The following is a 22,010-nucleotide window of genomic DNA, read 5'->3' as shown; positions in this document are numbered from 1 at the left end:
TTCGCCCCGAGCTGCTCAGTAGCTTGATCAGTATCGGTACGGTGGCTAGATTGTATCGGCGCGCGCGTTAATGAGCAAGCGGTACACCGAAAGCGTACCTCCATGGTTCCGTCGACATTGGAATTTTTCAAGCCGCACATTGTTGCTCAGCGCCCTCGACATCGAGCACCGCTGCGCGCTGCTAAAGGAAAAGAAAAGTGATTCTAGGCTGATATTCTATATAGCAGGCTATGTAGCAAGGAAGTTCCTGCAAAGAGCCAAGTGCTCCGATTGCTCAGAGACGTTACTGAATTCAACAGAATGAGTAGGTCGGGCTGTTACTACATACTGACTCCCTTCTGAACACGTAAAAAAAAAAAAAAAAAAAAAAAAAAAAAAAAAAAAACTGGTAGCACTCGCTCGAAGACGCTTCAAGCTGTGCTTCAGTTTAAATGGGTTACGAAGGAACAGGTATCGCCGACTTTGCCTCCTTTCTGCAGCTGAATCCCCCGATTGATGTCTGTAACGGCACCAGAAGAGAGCTCACAAACTTTCTTGTAAATTAGGGCAAGAACATGGCGCGCGAAAGTACCGGGAGAAGAGGATCGAAGCCCTGAAGATGAGGCGTGTGCTGTGACATTGCTATGATATGGTGGACCAACGTTGCGGCCTTGCTGGCGCTAGCTAATTTAGTTGTGTGTCTGCTGACTCATTACAGAGCTTTTCTTGTATTTTATATATTCACGAATCTAGTCCAAGACATATTGCTTTATTTTATTACAATGAAACAGTGCCCAAATGCACTTACCATATGCACTTTATAACCAACACATCTTCTCGCACCAATAGACACTTTTACTGTAACTGACGCAGCAATAAACAAAGCTGGATTTCTCGAAATTGAATCATTAGAACTCGCCTAAATATCATGTAAACCGGTTCACATACCGTATAAAACCATTGAAGTATTGTTTTATGCATGAAACTGCATTTACTCTTTAATGCATGGGCTGGAGCGCCGCGTTATGTCGATAATGTACCCTTGCCAAGCTAGAAATTTTTCAGCGTTCGTATTTTCTGCCTAGACGCCAACACAAGTTCCTCATTCTGGCTTGGCCTACACTGCTCAGAAAGGTACTATAACGCGCACTTCAAAGATACAATCAGAGGCAAGCGATACTATCAGACACGAGCTCTCTACACAGCGCAGCCGCCGTTGCGCCGCCGCTGCAACCGTTCTACGTCCGCAGCGCCAATTTGCGTCATGATGCGGAGAGTGGTGAACTACGCTCGGTCGGCAGACCTACCCATCTAGCCACCGTACCACAGTCATCATCAGTGAGTTGGCGGCTGCTGGTGATGATCGATGCTGTTGACTGCTGTTGACATTTGTGGCGGAAACCTTTGTTGCAACTTTCTGCCAAACCGGTAGCAATTTTATTTTGTTCACATTAACGTTTAAATTGGTGCCTGACAAAAACTCGACTCTCGCCGCCTCTGCCGCTAAAGCTGGCTAAATCGACTACGAAGCATGACCACCAGATAGCAGCACAGCGTTTGCGTGTTGTTGAGTGTTTTTGTGCGATGTGATCGGTGAAAGCTGTAAATATTCGCGTAGTGCCCTTTAATGCCAATCATGATGGACATGCCCATTGCCCCTCCAGGTAAGCAATCGAGTACGCCTTTTGCCCGTATCGTGCACTCTGAGCGGATGCAACGTGAAGCGGTTCCTGCTTGTTTGCCGTGTACTGCTTGCACGGCTTGCACGTTTCATCCCACGATGTGCCGATCGTTGATATCCCTCTCGTTGAAGAAGCCGCATCAAGAGTATTTCTGAGGTCTGTGCTGTGGTCATCTACCGGTGCTCTTCGTTACTCGCTAACTACACAGTGCGATCTCGATGCGCCCTGAGAAACGCGTGGGCTAGTCCGGTGGCGTTCGGTAGCAGAAGACTGCTGCAGGCTGTGGCGGCCGCTTCGCGCGCAGTTGTAGCTCGCACTGGAGTAACAACCCTCTCACCGTGCGGTTTTGAACCTACGTGTTCTTCGCACGCTGACGCTTATGAAACGGTAGTTGCCTTGTGTCTTATATCAGCGCTATCGAGTTCACCGCCACAATTACCGGCGTGAAACCGCTACAGGGCGCCATGCAAACTTACCGTTTACGACCGCCGAGAATTGCGCGACGGTCAGTCGGCATTGCGGTTTTGTTCGTTTCAGCTGCTGTTTGTCTTCGTTCTTAGCATTGTAAATACAGTAGAAAGCAGGGGACTCACGCCATGTAGTTAGTGCGCAGTCTTTCCGCGTACTGGTGTTTGACACGGTGCCGATTAACGGGACTCCATAAACCGATTCCACTCAGCTCCGAGGATCGTGCCTAGCACATCCTCGCTAACACATCATGTTTCGTTTGCAGACCAGGAGCTGCGCAACATAATTGACAAACTGGCCCAGTTTGTCGCACGAAATGGCCCTGAGTTTGAGCAAATGACGAAACAGAAACAGAAAGACAACCCCAAGTTCTCCTTCCTCTTCGGTGGCGAGTACTACGCCTACTACAAGCACCAGGTCGCCACGCAACAGAGCTGTGAGTAAAAGAACCTGCAGTTCTTTAGGTTCATTTCACACGGCCAGTTGGTATTTTATTATTTCTATACTAGCAAGGCGCAATGTGTGGCCTTCAAGTTTTCTTGCTTGCGTGCCTTGCGTTACTTTTACGATTTTTCTTTACTGCACTAAGACCTGCCAGGAACTTCAAAGAGTCTTCATACAGATGCATATTGCTTAAATACCAGGCATTGCTTTAGGTACTGCTTTGCACACACAAGCTCACTGCTTTAGCTTGTCAAAATTAATGTGTTGGGCATCACTTCACTGATGCAACTGCAGTCTTGACTTGCTGAGTTGTCAGAATTCAAATGAACATAACCACAGTAATGTGTTTTCTTGCTGGGAGAAAGCTATTGTGTTGTTTGTGCATTTGCAGTATGATCGACTGTTAGAGGAACATTCTAATATTGGCTTTTGCTTTGCTGGCGCTTGAGCTGCAAGTGCCAGCTAAAGCTATGTCTGTGCACTGCATATATGTGCAAAAAGGTGCCAGCTCTATCAAGCACATGTCGTCTGCTTCAAAGCCGGACGACTTTGCACACTTGCAAGAGAGAAAACTCACATATGCATTACATTCCTGTTCCATTTAACAGTGGATTGCACTAGTGCAGCAACATCAAACCGGTTTTGCAGAAGAAAATGGTTATCCCAGTTGTTCGAGTCACCGGTTATTCAAATTTGAAAACCGGATGAGTTACTACTCCAAAGTTACTTCTCCAAAGAATTGTTTCCGTGCTCTAAACAGCACATTTTTCTGCTCCAAACTGTGTCATTCTGCTCTGAAAGCTGTTTCAAAAGACCAAGTGCCCCTTCCGTCACTGTGATTGTTTAGTTGGCAAAAATGGCATTTTAACCCTTTTCGTGGGGAACACTATCTTGGCTCATCGAATACTTACTTGCCTAATGTACAAAAGATGAGTGCAGCTCATCAAAAGTAGTTCAGCTTAATGACTAACTTCGAAGACATCTTGGGCTCCTCCAGTGCTCAGCGCCTGATGAAAATAATGACACGTGGCAAAAAAAGCTGCAGAAAGCGATTAAATGAACAACAGGCTTTCTTCTTATTATGGTTGTTGCACATAATATGCTGTACTTCAAAAGTTGCTGGTTATATCGGACAAGGTAGTTCGTAGATTTGTTTATAAAAAAAAAAAAAGCTAATTTATGGATTCATAAAAACATAGTTGTCCTACAGTCTAGATGCTCTGGCTGTAGCATATAAGCAGTGAATTTGCCTTTTCTTACTTTGTAAAGGATATATTTATAATGGACGAGACCTTTTCCAAGCAAATCTTTCACATGAGTTTTTGAATAAAGTTATCTGAACCGTTTGCGCAAATTTATAAACATTATTGTATTTCTTGCAAGATTTTTTTTTTCTTCATTTTCTTTGGGTCCTTAAAAGGTTGAACGGTTTACAAGGCACTACATGAAGGTTTGCAATTGCAATCTGCTATGCAGAGAACAAAGAAGAAGAAGAAGAAGTTGTTAGAACACATAGGGTGAAGAAGAGGAAGAAGTGCCAGTTCTCTTGCTTTGGTGGATGTGTTTGTTGCCATTGAAGTTCTTCCAACATTTTGTTGTCATCATTGTTGTTTGCCGATCTCCCTCATCTGGTTGATGTCTCGGGTGACATGTAAGCATCTTTGAGATATTTTTCACCCAACATTCTTCATGTTTGAGGAGCAGGTAGGAACTGTGAGCAGTGACCCTGTAGCCCCAGTCATTCAGCCATCTTGTTTGCCAGTCTAAAATTGACATGTGGCTTTAGTTTTGTAACATACTTTTTTTTGCAATATTTCTTATTTTAATTGATTTTCTGTTGTGATATTTTTGGCTACAAAGGGTAAGCAATGGTTACAGAAAATATGGCTTCTGTAATTTAACCCCACAAAGCCCAACACATCATTTTTGATACGCTGAATTTGATGCCTAAAAATTCAAATTTATGTGCTAATGACCTAAACTAGAGCCAATACTAGGGTTTTTGATGTGCTGGAGGAAGTTTACAGTCGTGATAGTACAGCAAATAAATTACAAATTAAGTAATTGCCGTACTAATTAATCTTTACTCAATAACATTTCATTGTTTTCCTTGTACCAATAAACATATCTTCATGGCCAGAAATAAATGTGAACACGCTGTTTTAATTGTCTGTGATGCGGAATGGTGTTTGGGCTTTGTGGGGTTAATTTTGTGGTAGCCTTTTTTTTTTTTTATTTCTTCTCAGTTTTCAGTGGGCATAATGTTTTCTAATAAGATATGTGCTAGCGCCAGAATATGTTGGAGACAGATCTAAGAGCAATTTTGTCTTGTAAAGCCTGTATGAATTGATAGTTTTATTTCTTGCTTTTTGTCATTAGTGATACCTGTCTAAGTATCTGCTGTGTTATCTTAGATAACACTTATAAAATTTTGAGTTCGTGGACCAGGAATTTTGCCAGTCAATATGGTCATACCTGGCCCTTGCGCCAGTAAACACTGTACATCATCGTCATCAAAAAATCAAAGCTGAGAATCAACTTGAAGTTAGTAAAAAAATGCAAAAAGCACTCGCAGTGGTTCATCAAAGTACGAATTTACCCGAGTTTCATGTAAGTGGTATTTTGCTCTGCGGCATTGCTACTCTTGAATTTTTGCGGGTATGTAGGCCTAACCCTCTTCTCCCAGAACCCACTTCGGCAGTGCCGCATTCTTGCTGAAAATACGAAAAAGTAATTGGGGGGTTTTCCCGCCAAAGTCTAGCGTCGTGACTGGCCCTTTAAACTTTTGAACGTGTTTTTCTCAGTTCTTGATTTTGTAGCATTTTTAGAGCATTTTTTTTGTGCACTAAACTTTTGTGCACTTTATCTAGTCTGATCATGATGAAATTTGGCGTGTTTATGCTTTAACATGTCCTCAATTCAAAGAAACAACTTTCAGGGCATTCCAGAAACATATTCAGTAAGATAATTTCAAAACTTTCTTCGTTGAGAATGGTAAAACTGAAACTCAGTGTTGGAATTTTTTTCTAGACCAAAACACAAATGTTCCACTATATTTTTTTTTGCTTTATTGAATTCTACTATTCATTTGGAGAAACGAGCTATTTTTTAGTGTTGTTTTTTTGTGCTCACTGTTATCGCCTAAGCTTGCACAAAAATGCATTGTTCTTACCAATGCATGGTGTGCAAAAATGTAACCAAATGAGCTGTCAAAAAACTAAAAGCAGATTTGAAAAGAGGAGCTCAAACTGTATAAATTATGAAAGGTTCATTGAGCTGTCACAAATATTTAAAAAAAAGGTTTTTCCGAGTAGCATCTCCCTTTAACTTCTCAAGCTTTTTTATTAACCTCCAAGTCTCTGCTGCATATGCGAGTACTGATAGAATGCAATTATTAGACACTTTTCTTTTCAAGGATATCAGTAAGCTACTGATCATACTAGGTAAGGCAGACTTGGTAAAGTCCGCCTTATGAGCTCCAATCCATTTTTATTCTTCCATAGACTTACTTCTCGTGTTCAGGGTCCCCTGGGAGTGATTGGCCTAGATAAACATACTTTAGCACGGATTCTAGAGGCTCACTGCCAGTAACAAATTTTCATTCTCTCGCCAGGCTATTGAATGTTAGCTTTGTCTTCTGCACAGTAATCTTCAACCCTACTGTTACACTCTGCCGGGGCTCAGGATTGCAGTCATGCTTCCCAGGGTAGCCTGTTCAGTGTTCCTGCCACGGCTTTTCCGTCCCCTGAGGAAAAGCTTCAAATGAGACATAGGCGCAACGAAGTGTGGCGCAAGAGCCTGTCCTTGAGCAACAGCAGAGGAATGCACGGTGCCATTTTCCCAGGATTCACTTGCAGAAGTAAACTGTGCTTGGCGAGATATGCCTGGAACCAAGCAGCGTCTATAGAGATTTCTCAGTTCCCTCACAGGTCATGCAAAAGGCAGCATTATCTCCCTTGCCCCAGTTTAAACGAGTGCTCACATGACATTTTTCGCTTGTCATTTCTTGCGTTAAATGTAGGTTCAAATAATCTCCACTCCATCACGGTGACCGCTGTGACTTCCAAATGTGAGTGCCGCCAGGTCAAACACTTTTTTAATGAGCAACGCCGTCATGCCTAGTCTTACAGCTGCACAGCATCACTAAGTTTTTGCTCCGTGTCATAATGTTATAACATTGTTGATGTCAACGCGTCCGACATATGTGTTTCCCGACCTCCGTACTTTCCAAGTGTTGTCTTTTCAGGTCTGGGAAAGCATGCAGAAGAGTTTATACAACTTCTAAAACATTTGTCTAAGGTGTTTGGGTGATCGTTTTCTGCATAGTCAGAGCTGGTGACAAACTATTTTCACCCACTGTGGTAGGTAGCCCAATGGCTATAGTGTTGCGCTGCTGAGCTCAAGGTCGCAGGTTCGACCTCGACCACGACACCCACACTCAGATGGAGGCGCAATGCAAAACTGCTCATCTACTGTGCATTGGGTGTATGGTAAAGAACCCCGGGTGGTCAAAATTAATCCGGAGACCCCCCCACTGCAGTGTACCTCATAATCAGATCGAGAAGAAGGGGAAGGGAGGGCACTGATATTTGTTAGTCGCGGCCATATAAAGTCAACAGATAATGAAGCCAAGGAAAGCATTCGTTCAAAAAGTGTTGCACATCCACCACCAGGGCCTTGGGTGGCGCTGGCTAACACTCCCCAGGTTAGATCTTGTACGCATACATAAATACCCAAGAATGTGGACGTGGAAATGACTGTGCTGTAGCACAATTAGTAGTGCAATGCATGCATAATGTGGGGTTTGGTGGTCTGTCTCCCATCGGCGGCAAGCTGTTCTTTCGCCCACTTTCGTCTCCTTTTAGCTTATCATTTCTACACTTCATTTAAAACTACGAATAATTTAGCCTTGCTTTCCTTGGCTTCGTTATCTATTGGCTTCATAGGGTGATAATCAGATCGTGGTTTTGGCACACAAAGCCCCAGGATGTTTTTAACAAACTCCTTTGCTGTTCTGTGTCTCGTGCTGAAGCGTTGAAGCCGAAAGAGGAAGTGCCACCGACGGCAGCGGGTGCTCCGCCGGGTCCCATGCCATGGCAGGCGACATCCAATGTGGCACTTGCCCAGCTGCAGCAGCAGGTGCAGGAGATCCAGGAGCAGATACGACAGAGCGAGGTCAACTTGGCCGCGCAACACCAGGTCCTTTTGCAACAGCAACAGGTGAGCAGGAGAGTGATAACTTGGGCCGGTTGGTACATGCTGAAGCTATAAATTCCAGCAGAATATCTCGGGATGGCTGTCGACGTTAATACGAGTAGCGCTCAAGTAATGTTGCGATACACTGTATTGCCACTGCATCATGTATGTAAGGTAAGCTGGGGGGTCACATTGAAATGACGCCCGGAGACAACGTTTTAACAAGGGGACATCGTCGCAAGGACAAGTGACAAAGACAAGTAGCCCTGTCGAAAATTTGGCTTCAGGCTGAGGCTTTCTTGTTAGCCACTGTTGTTCATTTGAAGTCGCACTTCCTGTGAACCTTGTTCTTGTGATCAGTGACTACACATCGGGAACATTAATACATTTCCCATTAACACCTTCCCATTTCTACACCTTCCTGAAGTACACTAAATGTAGATCTATTAGAGTACAACCCACCATGGTGGCTTATATTCCGCTCACATGGGGCACTTACGATTGCGATCAAGCTCAATCGCAATTGGCTTCTTTATGCAAGCTGTGGAAAGGAGCAAATTGCAGTCAAGCATTTTGATTCTGGTTTGGCACAATTGTGATCTAAAGTACTCCGTGTGACTGGTGTATTAGTGGCTATGGATGGCATTGCGCTGCTAAGCATGATGTCTTGGCTTCGACTCCCGGTTGTTGGAAATTAATCTGAAGCTGCCCACTATGACATCCCCCATAATCCACTGCACAATTAGGGGACGTTAAACCCCAGCATTTTATTTTCATCTATGCCAGTGCATCTTCACTGTGCTGAAGCTCTCCGATATTTTGTCGTCTGGAAAATTTTCATTATTGTTGCAGTGTCCTTTTGACACTTCTGATATCTGATGTCTGATATTGTTTGGTCTTTCAGGTGCAGTTAGACGAGGCCATACGAAAGGCCCAAGATGACAAGCTGATGGCTCAGGCAAAGAGCTGCGACATAGAGATTGCAGAATTGGATAAGATCCTTCAGCCTATCATTGAGTCTTGCACCAAGGATGCCATTTCGGTGAGCATGTGTCTTCTGGACGTTCCTAGCATAGGGATGTAGAAATTTGTAAGGAGGGCTTGCAATGCTTCAGTGCTAACATTTTCTTAGTAGTTCTACTGGCTTGTGCATAATCTTGAGTGAAGGTCCGGCTGTTTTTTTTTTTTCTTTGGTCACTTCTCCCACATTTAACATTTTAATGTACTCCTTGCCAGTAGTGTTGTCAATGGACACCCTGTTCTCTATAACTGTTAAGTGCAAGTTGCACACTGCTGTCAAAAATGTAAAGCAATGGAAGTATGCTTGTTGCTGTAGCCAGTTTACCAACGTGTTCGAAGGGTGTTGCTTTTGAAGGGTGTTGCTTTGCTGTTCCATGCTACATGGGCAAAGACCTTGCTCTTTAGCCAGCAGCTTTTAGTGAAACTTTACCAATTTGCTCTAGAATTTCTGCTTTCATTTTATTGTTTTGAGCCATCATTTTATGATACATAACCTATTATGCTTTGAATAACCTGACAAGCACCTGATGGCTCCTCAGTAGCTCCTGTTAAAAGCTTCTTAGAGACTATAACACATGATCGCAACTCCTTTGGGTCAGAACCCATTTAGGAAGTCTCATACCGCCTTATCTAAAAAGAGTTCACAATTGCCCATTTGACAGTTGTATAATGGAAAGGCTAGTCAGTGCCTTTCTCTAAAGAAGTAAAAAAGCAGTGATGACAAGCTATCTAAAAGGTTTATCTTCCTTTAAACCAAGAGGAAACATATTAATATTTAATCTCTGGTCACTTGCCCTGCAGTCATGTGCTACAGTCAACTCGCGACAATTCACTCTTGAATACATTGGAATTCTGGCCAACCTTGAAACTTTCGTCAGTCTTCATTGTCTTCAATGTATGTTTATGGTGCCTTATTCAGACAAGGCTTTCATAGAGTTCAAAGTCTTTGGCTTGCCTGGTCTGGAGATGTTTGAAAAAGGCAAATAGTCAAAAAACGTACCCATGTTTGACTCTCAGACTTCTGAATCTTGATGGAAGCCATTAAGGAGCCTCACATCGGCCATGTTAGGTGCCACCACAAGATGACGTCATTCAATTGGTCGGGTTGCTGGCATTGGGTCATGTATCTTTTCATGGATGATTCTGCTTTGGAGCATATTCAGCTTTGGACAATTAGAAACTTCTGTTATTTTGAACGGAAATCTTTATTCCTCTAGAAGTCTGAATTAACGCGAGTCGACTGCATAATTTATCACCGCTACATGTACCTGCACTTAGAAATTGATAAATACTGATTTGTAAAGAAACGACCCGATTGTTCTGTAGTTGTGGAAATGTTTTGTGTGTGTTCTCTTGAAAAAATATTTCTCTTGTAATGTTTTGTCTCAAAAGTACGAGTCCTTCATTTTACAGGCAGGAAAGGGCTGGATTTTTTCTCACTCAACCACCCCCCAACGTAATGAGCTAATATGCCAGTATCTCCTCAAGAAGTAAGCAAAGATAAGACCACCTTGCATTCTGTTTCCTTGGCTGTGCCGCACTTTCCTGCGGCGTCATTCAGGGATTGATGTCTCTGTGTTGTCGTAGCCTGTTTACTTGCTGTTACTACTAGCTTGCTTGACGACTTCACACTGAGCAAATTGTGTTTAAATGCCAGGAGTTGCGCACTTTGCTTTTGTCGTGTGCACCGCATGTTAGCATATTACCGCTTAAAGAAGCTAGCTGCATTCTCTGCAATTTACGATGACCTCAATGTTCTAAATGTTCTGTCATCTCTTTCCCTCAGGGTCACCGTGCCGGGCGCTCCTTTTGACATGAAACTACACATTGTGTACTTGATCAATGATGTCTTGCACCATTGGTAAATTAGCCAGTTCTCTGGATTCCCCTTTTGTTTCGTTATTCGCAAACCCTACCATCTTGCTCTTTCTTTTGCCTGAACCTTTTAAAAGAACTCTTCTTTTTTTCGGTTGTGCCGTGGCATGTGCAGGAAAAATGTCATGCTCCTGGACCTCTTTTGCAGCGTGCGGAAGAACGCTGATGGGTTGAAGCAGTCGTTGGACAAAGTTGTCGTCCCAATCTTTTGCACGACCAGCATTGGCGTTGACGAGGAGAAAGGCCAGAAACTTGCCAAAGTGAGAGCTCCCTGCCTAAACTGCCCCTTTTCTCTCTGGTTTTGCCAACCTCGCAGGCATATGTTACGTTGTGCTGAAGCAAAAAAATTGCAGCACATTTTTCACATATATAACCCCCGAATGCAGTCCCTAGAATTGTGGGGAGGGTGTTTGTGAAGAACCCCGTGTGTATCCAATGTAAATGACTGCACACAACCATGCTTAAATCATTTTAAAAAAAAAGGACGTGGATCAATTGCTGGTATAAAGCAATGCACTGCAGTAATGAACTTGTTTTGAACATTTAACCGTCACAACTCTCATTACAGCTCTCCTGCTGCAGTTCACTGTAGCTTCATGACAAGGCACTTTACTTTGCTGCACTTAGTAACTGTACTGTTGTAGCTGTGTGTATCAATATTGCTAAAGGCAAGCTGTATTTGTCCCGGCCACAGTTCTGCTTTGCTTGCTGGAAACGTGCTGCACTCGTCAACCAGGTTCATCTCATGTATTCAAATTTAAGCACTTGAACATATCCTTTATGTTCTTGGTTGCCTTCATTGTCTAATGTTGAAATAACTACGCTCGAACCTTACACATGTGATGAGGGAAAGTAACCTTTTCAAAGTAAATATCTTTCATTTGTTTCTTCAGGTCAATATATAAGGGGTATACCGCACATGTATTGTACTTTTTTAATCTAGATATAATGTGCAATAATATGCCGTCCCTAAAAAAAAAAAAGTAAAATGTGTACAGTATTGAAAGAAAGAACCTGGAATTTAAAGGGTTAAAACATAAATGTCGCGAATCTTCTTTTGCAGCTAAAATGCATAAAGGTGTGATAGATATCCTGTCGAACGGTAGAGTATTGAGGTGTATTACTTTAAGCCCAGGAAGAGCAACCAGTAGTACATCTAGCAAAACTGTGTTTGTGCTTCAGGGGATGTTTATATAATCACATGTATAATCAGTATGTATAAGCACAAGTGCCTTCCCTGCTATAATATCTGATGAGATTGGCAGTATTCCTAAATAAATAAATAAATATTTCTTGAGAAATCGAGTTTTGGTGTGTGAACATCCCGAAACTGCACAGTAGGTTGTGAGGGATGCCTTAGTGGAGAGCTCCGGATTACATTTAGCCATCTGGGGCTCCTATACTTGGTACCCCTGCACTGTGCGCTCAATAGAGAACTAAAGGTGATCGACATAAATCTGGAACCATCCATTTTGGCATTTTTCATAGACCATGAGTTGCTTTGGCACATTAGACTCCGCCATGTAACTTAAATGCCATTGTACTGTACTTTGGACAGTGTTGCAGTTTTACCAGTGCTGGCTGTAGATACCAGTGCACTGACTGTATGCTTGCCTATGCTTGTTGAGCATGCCTGTGGGATATTGCTTGCGCACCACACGTGCACCAAAAAAGAACAGTGACAGGGGGCGTTCAAGTGGTTCTTCATTTTTCACACCCTTGTTGTCTTTTTCTATGCCATGGTTACAGATAATCAATACAGCAACACTTTTTTGGTTGTAAGTCTGTCCTGGGCCTTTAGCAAGTTTTTATGCAATCAGCCCCACTTTTTTTGACGATGTTTATATACAACAATGTTAGTGCTTTGCAATTTGTTGTCTTATTTTACAAGCCGAGTAAGGCTGTAGCTAAGTTTTGGCAGTAGTCCTGTTGCTCCAATGCTGGAGAGAGTTGGAAGCTAAATCCCCCGCCGTCAATCAATGCATATCAGTGTCTTGGACAGTTGTTGCTCTCAGTCACACGAGTGCCAGCACCTTCATAGGGGGCCCGCGTACCGTGAACAGTGACAGCTTTGGTCACACATGTGCTGGCTTCAACACTTTCAGCAAAGACTGTACATTTTAGAACGTAAGGGTTAACATCCCCTATCATTCATTGACCATTCATTGCCATTTGCTCCAGCCAGCTTTCCCATACTGTGATATTCATCACCAGGCATATCGCCTGCATAATTATTCAGTTTCAGCCGGCTCTACTATCTTCGCCATTTTGAAGGTGCCACGGTTTCATTAACTTCATAAGGCTACTGTTTTAGTAGCAGTCTTGTGTGCTTGCAAGGTCCCTGTATTGCACTAGCTGATGTCATTTTTTTTTATTTCTGTCTCATCGGGTTGTGACACTTGTTCAATCATTGATGTGCTCGGAGTAAGTATGTTGTGTATCATCACTTCTTGTGTGTAAATTCCAGGTCGTCAGGGACGAATACATGTCTTTAAAGACACAAGTGCATTTTGTACCAGCCACATAAACACCATAATTGTGGTGAGGTGGCTTCGAGTTTCTCTGAATGTCGTGAGACCTGAACAATTTCAACCATGGCTGTATAGCTTGCTTACTTTTGTAAATGAAGTGCTATACATTGTATTGACTAGATAGCCTGCAGTTTTATACTGTCAAACAGACCAACACAACTGGTCTCTTACTTTCTGGGATAGGTCAAAATATAGTTTCAGTAATTGTTAACCTGCACTCTTGTCTACGAGTTTCTTGACGGACGATAGCTTGGCAGCTTTGCCCTGTGAACATTTATCAACTGGTTTACAGGTGTGTTGTCTTTTGTAAAACATTGCTGTGCAGTTATTTTTAAACTCAGGGTAAAACAACATAACTGTTCAACTATGGGGGGAAGCATAACAGTGACTGCTTGATTGTTGAGTCATGCCAACTCTATATTTCCCTTTTACAGTTGCTGAAGCTTTGGGAGACCAACAACTACTTTCCAGCGTTAATCCTTGAGGTAGGCACATCGCAGTAATAGTATGCCGCTACCTTGAAAGCAAGACTTTTTTTATGCCCTCATCAGTGGCTTGTACGAAATAAGGACTGGCCTTTACATTCTTAGAAAGTTCAAAAGAGTGGATGAAGACTCATTTCGATTTTTATTTATTTATTTACATTCCTATTTTCACCCTAAGGCATTACAATAGGGGAGTGGCAGCTACATGAATACTTTGATGCACCAAATGAAGAGAAACAAGCGATATCACGTTACATTCAACACTCAATAGCAGCAAGAAATAGAGACTACCTTATTTGCATGTAAATAACATGACCACGGATATAACACGAGAAGGGACTTTTGCTCTCTTGGAAGAAGAAAACAAATATATTACAATTGCAGTCGAACCCGTTTATAACAAACTCGATAGTTTCACGTAAAGTAGTCATTGTATCAGTGGTTTGTTATATATGGACTCGCCCTTCAAAACGTGCAAAATTAATGACACTGAAGCTGGTGTCTGCAGTTACAATTTGACACCATCTTGGTCCGAGAATCGCATTTTCAGTATCTTCATTTTTGTTCCTGGAACTTTCCCGCGTCTTGCTGAGTTTCCATTAAAAAACATAATCTAAAAAACTAAATGTGGCGTTGTAGCTCTTTTACAGTGGGACCATACCGATACCAATCGCTGCCATTTCGAAACTATGAGCTCAGCTGCCGGCATTTCTTTTCGAGCGCTTGTGATATATTTTACTATCAGTGGGACACGAGCAGATTCTGTACATGATAGCAAAACGTCCTAGTTGGCTGGAAGCAGAAACTACTGCAGCATGCTGGCATTTTGCAAAGGTCTTGCTGTTACAGTTGCAGCATCAGCCACGCATGCCGAGCGCTGCTGTCTACCGAAAGTTGCATTTTATATCTCGCTAGGCCGAAAAAGTACAAAGTTGGAAAGGTAGAATACCGTCGCGAACGTTTATCAGCAACTATTAGCGTCGATAAACAGTACCTCCTGACAATGACTTAGTAACCACCAACTCGTTGCAACTTTGCGTAACAGTGGCACATCAGGCTGCTGCTGTGCTTCAGAACTTCGAGTGTGCTTACCTTTTACCGCGACTGAGTTTCAAGTTTGTTATAACAGCACGTGGCACTTTTGAAAATCTTCATTATATTTCGGGACACAGTTTGGATAGGCAGAGTCAGAAAACCGTAAATGCAGTGACATGCTGTTATAACCAATAATTTGTTACGCCTTCGATCGTTATAAGCTGACTCAACTATATAACGCAAAGTGATGCTGCAAGGAAATTGGAAACGGAACATAAAATGGATGCCCGCAGAGTTTTCTTCATCGTTATTGCAAACTGCTGTCACTAAGTAAAGCGAAAGGACAAGTGCATGCACAATATACTCACTGCTGACGTCTTTGTCACTGTTGCCAAGAATGGTGTCGTCCTCCAGACCACTAAGGTTACTGGACAGGTGGCACTCCATAAATGCCTGTGACAAAATCAAGCACAGCAGAGCCTGTCACTCACTGTGTATTGATCCACCCGCCGTGGTTGCTCAGTGGCTATGGTGTTGGGCTGCTGAGCACGAGGTCGCGGGATCGAATCCCGGCCACGGCGGCCGCATTTCGATGGGGGCGAAATGCGAAAACACCCGTGTACTTAGATTTAGGTGCACGTTAAAGAACCCCAGGTGGTCCAAATTTCCGGAGTCCCCCACTACGGCGTGCCTCATAATCAGAACTGGTTTTGGCACGTAAAACCCCATAATTTAATTTTTTTTTGTGTATTGATCCACCACATGACTTCAAAGACTTCGAAGCACTAGAAAAAAAAAAAAAAAGAAAGGCACTATGTTTGTATCACGAACATGAATATAATGTGAGGTGCGTTCTGCGGCAGGAAATTCTGGAAAAGAACTCGTGTTATATTCATGCAAATACGGTAAATTTGGCTCACTAGCTACCTAAATTGTCCGATGTCCATTGTCCATTATTATGCTGAGCATTGCTTGAATAGATGTCTAAGAAGAGAGCAGGGTGACATTGTGTCTGTCCATGTGCTTGCATGATCTAAAGTTTTAAATCGGCTCAGCAATGCAGTTATGTTTACACACTCATGTATAACGGAGGTCTTTTTCATGTTTCTCCGTAGCAACTCAAGAACCCGGCCATTTCACTGGCAAACTATCAAGTAAGTGGACCCAGATTTTCCTTTTCATGTCTTTGGTTTACTTGGTGCTAACAAGCAGACTTGTGCCTTTAGCAACCAAGAAGACTTTTCTTGGGATGGATGCCTGCATTCTAAAGCTTTCGTGTATGTCAAATAATTTAACATTTTTCTAATTGACTCTGGGCTCTAATTGACTCTAAATGACTCTGGAGATGTCGATTGGAATGACAGGACTGGTGGCAGAATTGTGTTGCAAAGTGGTCTACCAAAATCAATGGAACCTTTATAGTAATGAGTGGCAAAACTCTGCCCATCTGCATGGCTGAAGGTGTCGATAGCAATGTCATCGTCGCAAGCAGGGTGTCAAACTGAAAGAAATGCGGGTTCGGTTCAGGTTCGGGTTCAGTGTCCTGCGATTTTGTTCCAGTTCAATTCTGGTTCGAAAAAATAAACATTGATAATAGTTCGCAAATTGCAGACCTGTTCAGCATAGTAAACTTTATCCTGCCCTACGGTGAAATGCGGCATAGTGCGGCAAACTTGTCCTCCAGGCGCTTGCACAGGCTTTGTCAGGAGGTGGAAGAAATAGGCTGTCTGGCACATGGGAGACAAAAATCAGTGTTTTTTACATGAATATCTATGAAGTTAAATGTTGTACAGCTACAGCAGCCATACAGAAAAACAGTCATCTTAGGCAGTGTCGTTGCAAGAGTATGCAGCACGTAATCCAGTGCCTCGGCGCATCCTCCCTTTTTCATGCGTTTCCTTTTATTATCATCCATACTGAGTACATAGAAAACAGTAGAAATTTATAGGGGTTTTTGAAAAAGCAAAATTTTGGAATCGAATCATATACGAGTATTTGAGAAAAACGACCGCCCAGTATTGAATAGAATATCAAATACAGGGGAATCTCGTTGATAAGATTCTGCATAATACGTTTCTGGATAATATGTTTCTTCTTCTTTTGCCGATAATACGACTTGGTTGTATAATAAGTTCGATGATACGATTTTCGGATGATACGCTTCATTTTCCGGTTCCCGGGAAGATCGTATCAACGAGATTCCATTGTATTTTCTGTTTATCAAAAGTAAAATAAGAGCTTCCTGGGGTGCGATCTTGTACGCGTTCCAAAATGGAACGGAGGCGTTCCGTTCCATCGAGCCGCACATGATTGGTCAATTTGAACGTCGCGGTTGAAATTATACTATCACTATCTTACTATCACAACCATACTTGCACCCATTGTCATAATTAATTCTTGATTATTTGCCACTTTGGGAGTTTTCGGACCCATGAGAGCACCAAGACATAGGCGGCTGTTTCATCACCTACAGGACACACGTCATGCCATTCATGTCATGACCTATCATTTATGTTCGTCCCATGCGAATTTTGGTGCATACCAAGTTAACAAAACAACCATGAGAGCACCAAGACGTAGGCGGCTAGATAGATAGATACTCTCAAAGTGGCAAATGTTTACCAAGAAATGCTTTGCATTTAAAAACCACTAAGGTGAAGGACTAAGTGAAGGAAACACTAAAGGATGATGGTAAAAGTCATAGTCATGAGCATGACTCAGCAAAAATGACAATGACTCAGCGAAAGAAGATTAACACTCAAAAACCACTCAAATGGGTTCGGACATTGACGTGAATGTCATGACATGCATGTTATATGGATCATGAAACAGCTGCCTACGTCTTGGTGCTCTTATTGTAGTTTCGTTAGCTTGGTAGGCTCCCCGCGCATGCTTCGCATAACATCAATTCCCACAGGGCGCGTGATCTGCCGGACTGAAAAAAAAAAAAAAGCAGCTGAGGACATTGATGCTTCTGAACCACGAACAAGGACAGCTTTTGCTAAACACCGTGACGATATATATTTTGCAATGGCACATTTTGCAGAGTCTTGCACTAATTAAGCGCAGACGAAAAAGTCCAAATTGCGTATATTGTCCTCAGAGAATGATTTGCAGAAATCGAAAAGTGTTGTCCTCTGCTTGTAGGTGCCAAACGTGCGTTGAACCCTAGCACGTAACAAAAGCAGATTTCGCGTGCCATTCACAGTTGCGGTTACCGCTCACTGAGAAGGTGACAGCATTCATTAATGACCACAGTGTTACGGTTACAATAAGTCGTGCAGCTGAACTCGTTGATATCCCTCCTTGAGGACATCGTCTCTTCCGCTCTTCGTGTTTATCAACTTTATCCAGTTTAGTAACAAGTTGACTTAACAGCCGAATGTGGAATGCCACCAGAAATGTTGATTCTGCAGAGCTCCTGAAACAACTTTTCGGCTGCGGAACACAACTGGCTTGGCTGACTTTAGAAGTGCAAGCCTCTCTGCCGATGTGGTTGTATACTACTGGCACATACCCATCGTCTATCCCCGTTCTTGCACACAACGCAACTCGCGAGTCGTAACAATCTGCTAGTAGGGTGTGCCAATTGAAGTACAGTGCAGTCCACTTTAACATACCACATTTAACGATATATTGGTTATAATGATGAGTTGACTTATGCATTAGGGCTATGAGAAAAAAAAACATATACAGTCGAATCTCGATAATTTGAACTCGAAGGGGCCCGAAAATTTGTTCGAATTAAAAGAAGGACGTATTTTTGAAGTATTCGAGCATCATAGCACGATTAGCACGATGCACGAACGGCACGTGTCGTGAAATATCGCGGCGCGCAAGCGCATAGCGAGCGCAAGTTCCCACACCGGCCAACGTTCCCTTCCTGATAACGGCAGAAAATGAAATTTCAGGGAGCGGGCGGCGCTGGCAAAGCGACTGTCGCACGCGCGCGGAGACTGTCAAAGGTCAGGGAGGAGGGTGGCAGTGAAGCGGATTTGGCCTCAGCAACTCCGTCGCTTCGGTGGCTCCCCTCACCCTCTCTCTCAATTCCCTCATAGCTCCCTCACCTTCGACTGTCCCTGTGCGCGTTCACCGCCGTGCTGGCGCCAGCTTAGCCCGCTCCCTGAAGTTTCGTTTTCTGCCGTTATTGGGAAGGCAAGCGTTTACCGGTGTGGGCAGTTTCGTTGGCCGGACTGGGCCTCCGCCGCTGCATTGAGGGGTCTCTCCTAAGCTTTTGCTCTATGGCAGTGTTGGAGCAATGCCGGTCGGAGGCGCTGCTGCGTTATTTGGCGCGCCGCTGAGAGCATTGTCGGTCCGCGATATGTTCGAATTAACCGTCGCAAATGCTTTTGCGTTCAAATTACCGAGCGTTTTCGCCCATTGGAATACACATAACTTTGACGGGACCACAGCATTGGTTCGAATAAAACGGCAGTTTGAATTAAGTGTGTTCGAATTAACGAGATTTGACTGTATAACAATATTTTATTCACCGCATATCGTGTATAACGATTAAAATTTTGCCATCTGGACGGCATTCCCCTTAAACTAACAATGCCGAGATGGGGCGAAAAGTTTTGCCTATGCCAGTTCGTATTTGCCGTCATTACTGCGCAGCGCGTCCCGCCCATGCGCCACGGGATAGCGTAAGTTGCTTCGCGTCTGCGTTGCCCGCGATGGTAAACTTAGCTCCACGCGTGAAGAGAGGGGGGGGGGGGGGAACAGTGAAAAAAAAACGTAGCAGCGCCCACCCTTTCTACACTCTCTCAGCGAGCGCTGAAATGCACCGCGCAAGCAGCCCTGAAGCAGCGGATAGCCCAGTTAGTAGAAGATTGTGCTGATAAAGCGCAGTGCTGTGTCGCTTGAGATGAAGATGCAAATTTTGCCCAACTCATAGAAGACGGAGCCTGCGCAGGAGCTTCTTCATCATGACGGCTGCAATCAGGGGCCATGCCGATCAGCGGAAAAGGCGAGCTTTGTGCGCCAGAGCGAAACCCCCCATGAACACGGTGGAAGCTGCTGACATTACCGAGCTCTGGGAGCACATTGCTAATGACGATGAAACAGCTGGTTTCTTTCCATGGAGGAGTTTCTTAGTACAGATAGTGCTGCCTCGTTCTGCGAAGAGATATCCGAGGGGGCGATCGTTCTCGCGACAGACGGTGGCGTTGTGTGGCGGAGGCGACGACAGCAGCAGCATTGACGACGAGATAGACAATGGCCCGTCTTTGACACTGACCCCGATTGAGTCGCTCATTCGTTTCATGCAAGCTAAATTATTGCCGCCGATGTTGGTGCAGCAGCTGGACGCGATGCACACCGCAGTTGTGAACATGAAACTCCTGCGAAAGCAAGTGCAGATAGTGCAGATTTCTATTTCCGCGCGTCTTACGCTTGACACATGTTTAGAGGTTTAAAGAAACATTTTATTTTTCACTGCCTACTTTTTTCAACATCTATCTTTAGCGCAAGTGGCAAATTTGGTTTCAGAGCTTCGAAGGTATGTTCGGTAGCTTTTTTTTTTAAGGCAGTTTAGATATAGCGATGACCGGTTATAACGATCAAATTTTTCGTTCGTCTTGATATCTTTATAAGTGGACTGCACTATAGCAGTTATTTGAACAACCGTGCAAACTATTGAGCACCTGTTGTCACCTGATATGCTTGAATCATTTCATGCCAAACTGGTAATCGTTACTTTTTTTGGTTCAGGGGTTCGATTCAAGATCACGCATGTTACAAAAATATCTGTTCAGGTTCGGGTGTCGCCTGATTCAGAGACCAACTAAGGTCGCAAAAAAATTTAAATGTACCGTTTTTGAATGCGGACGTAAAGTGGCTCAAGTACTTAGATCTTGAGATTTCAGTGCACCTTGGAATGAACATAGTGCCACACGACGCTGCCTCAATTGCAGTTGGTTTTATCTCACGTAGTTTGCTAATACGCACTAATGGTAATGTGTGCATGCGAGACTGCAACCTTCTACAGTTAAACCTGCTTATAACGAACCTCCATATAACGAATTCCTGGATATAACAAAGTTTTTATATTTCCCTCTGTTACTCCATAGAAGCTTATGTATTTGAAACGTCTACGTAACGAAGCGGCAGAGGGAGACCCCCTCGAAATAATGAATTTTTCCCGCTGCCAACCTAGAGATTTCGCCCCAAATTTTGTCATTTTTGCGTGAGCAGCAACCGGAAGCACCTTCTCCGCCGCGACGGAATGCGAAGCGGCGGTGTTGCGCTCGAATTTACGGCGACTGCATGCGGGGTGCGCGAGGCGGGCCTGCATTCCTCGACCCGGCGATCTTGCCACCGCGGGCGTGACCTTTCCCCCTCCCTTCATTCAAACCTGATCCCGCCGCTTGCTGCAGATAGCCTAGCCTGCCAAGCCGGCACACCTTTTCCAGTTGATGTTGCCGAAGGAAAGAAAAATGTTTTTTCTTTTTTTTTTTTCAACGCTCTGGCAGCGCCACTCTTTGGTTACTGCGCAAGTCTTTGTGCTTCACTTCACTAACTTGCCACTAGGTGGTACTATACGACGCTACGACGCCATCATGTCGCTTGCTCTTCGTTTCCGACGCCTCGCGCTTGTGCGAAATGACATGTGTCCACGCATCCAGTACCTGGTGTGACATTCCAAGAATGAGTGCTTCGATGAAGAAACGCAAGAAACGCCAGGAAAATGGGTGCACGTTAGAATCGAGTAAATATGGTAAAGCGGGAGACACACGGTCTGATTGGCCGTCCGATCCGGCGTCCGCCGCGCCGGAACTGAGACGTTTTGCCGCGCTGAAGCGTCAGATCGGATGCCCGGTGTGCGACGAACTAGACAGATTTTCACCGTCCGACATGTCCGACAGCCGCAGCCAATGACAGCGCGCCTGGTATGTGGCATTCTCTGACGTTCCCTCCAAAGAGGCAGCGCCGGCGGCCCGGTTTCTCGCCGTTTTTTTCTTTCTTCTTGCCGGATGCAACAGCATTGCTACAATTCGTTTGTGACACTAAATAGTTACCAGTTCGGTAAAATCATCTTGAACGTGTGCCTGTTTTGCAAAGCAGTACCTAGTATTAGCGCTTGGCTACTGGCGAGACCGACCAGGAGCCGCGATGCGACAGCATTTCGCACGTACACAGCACACACCAACTGTATGAGTGAGGCTCCTCACTTAGCTTCCACGCTTGCCCTTCGCATCGACGCCGTTGAGTAATCCAGTTGTATTTAATTATGGGTAACCTAAGTGTACAGTGTTCATCGTGTTGGCAAAAATAAGCGCACTTCGACGAGCTTG

At 43.9% G+C, this 22,010-nt stretch overlaps 1 protein-coding gene across 14 annotated transcripts in view; it reads left to right on the top strand.

Annotated features, from left to right (window-relative positions):
* Nucleotides 1–22,010, top strand: part of LOC119433045 (calcium homeostasis endoplasmic reticulum protein) — an 80,993-nt gene that overhangs the window by 23,631 nt on the left and 35,352 nt on the right. For 2 of the 14 annotated variants that reach the window (XM_049658891.1, XM_049658887.1), the window contains exons 8-9: nucleotides 13,630–13,680; nucleotides 15,831–15,869. The exons of 5 other annotated variants lie outside the window; for them this stretch is intronic. In XM_049658891.1, coding sequence (XP_049514848.1) covers nucleotides 13,630–13,680; nucleotides 15,831–15,869 — 90 coding nt within the window. Of the gene's footprint in view, nucleotides 1–1,500; nucleotides 1,644–2,394; nucleotides 2,566–7,605; nucleotides 7,794–8,673; nucleotides 8,812–10,202; nucleotides 10,280–10,575; nucleotides 10,651–10,779; nucleotides 10,925–13,629; nucleotides 13,681–15,830; nucleotides 15,870–22,010 lie in introns of those variants that run through there. 7 more of the 14 variants (XM_049658894.1, XM_049658888.1, XM_049658883.1 and 4 more) reach the window with 7 other exon arrangements.

Source organism: Dermacentor silvarum, chromosome 11 (genome assembly GCF_013339745.2).
Source record: "Dermacentor silvarum isolate Dsil-2018 chromosome 11, BIME_Dsil_1.4, whole genome shotgun sequence".
In the NCBI taxonomy this organism is placed as follows: Eukaryota; Metazoa; Arthropoda; class Arachnida; order Ixodida; family Ixodidae; genus Dermacentor; species Dermacentor silvarum.
Note: the sequence above shows the minus strand (reverse complement) of the source record. Positions and strands in the feature narration are given on the sequence as shown.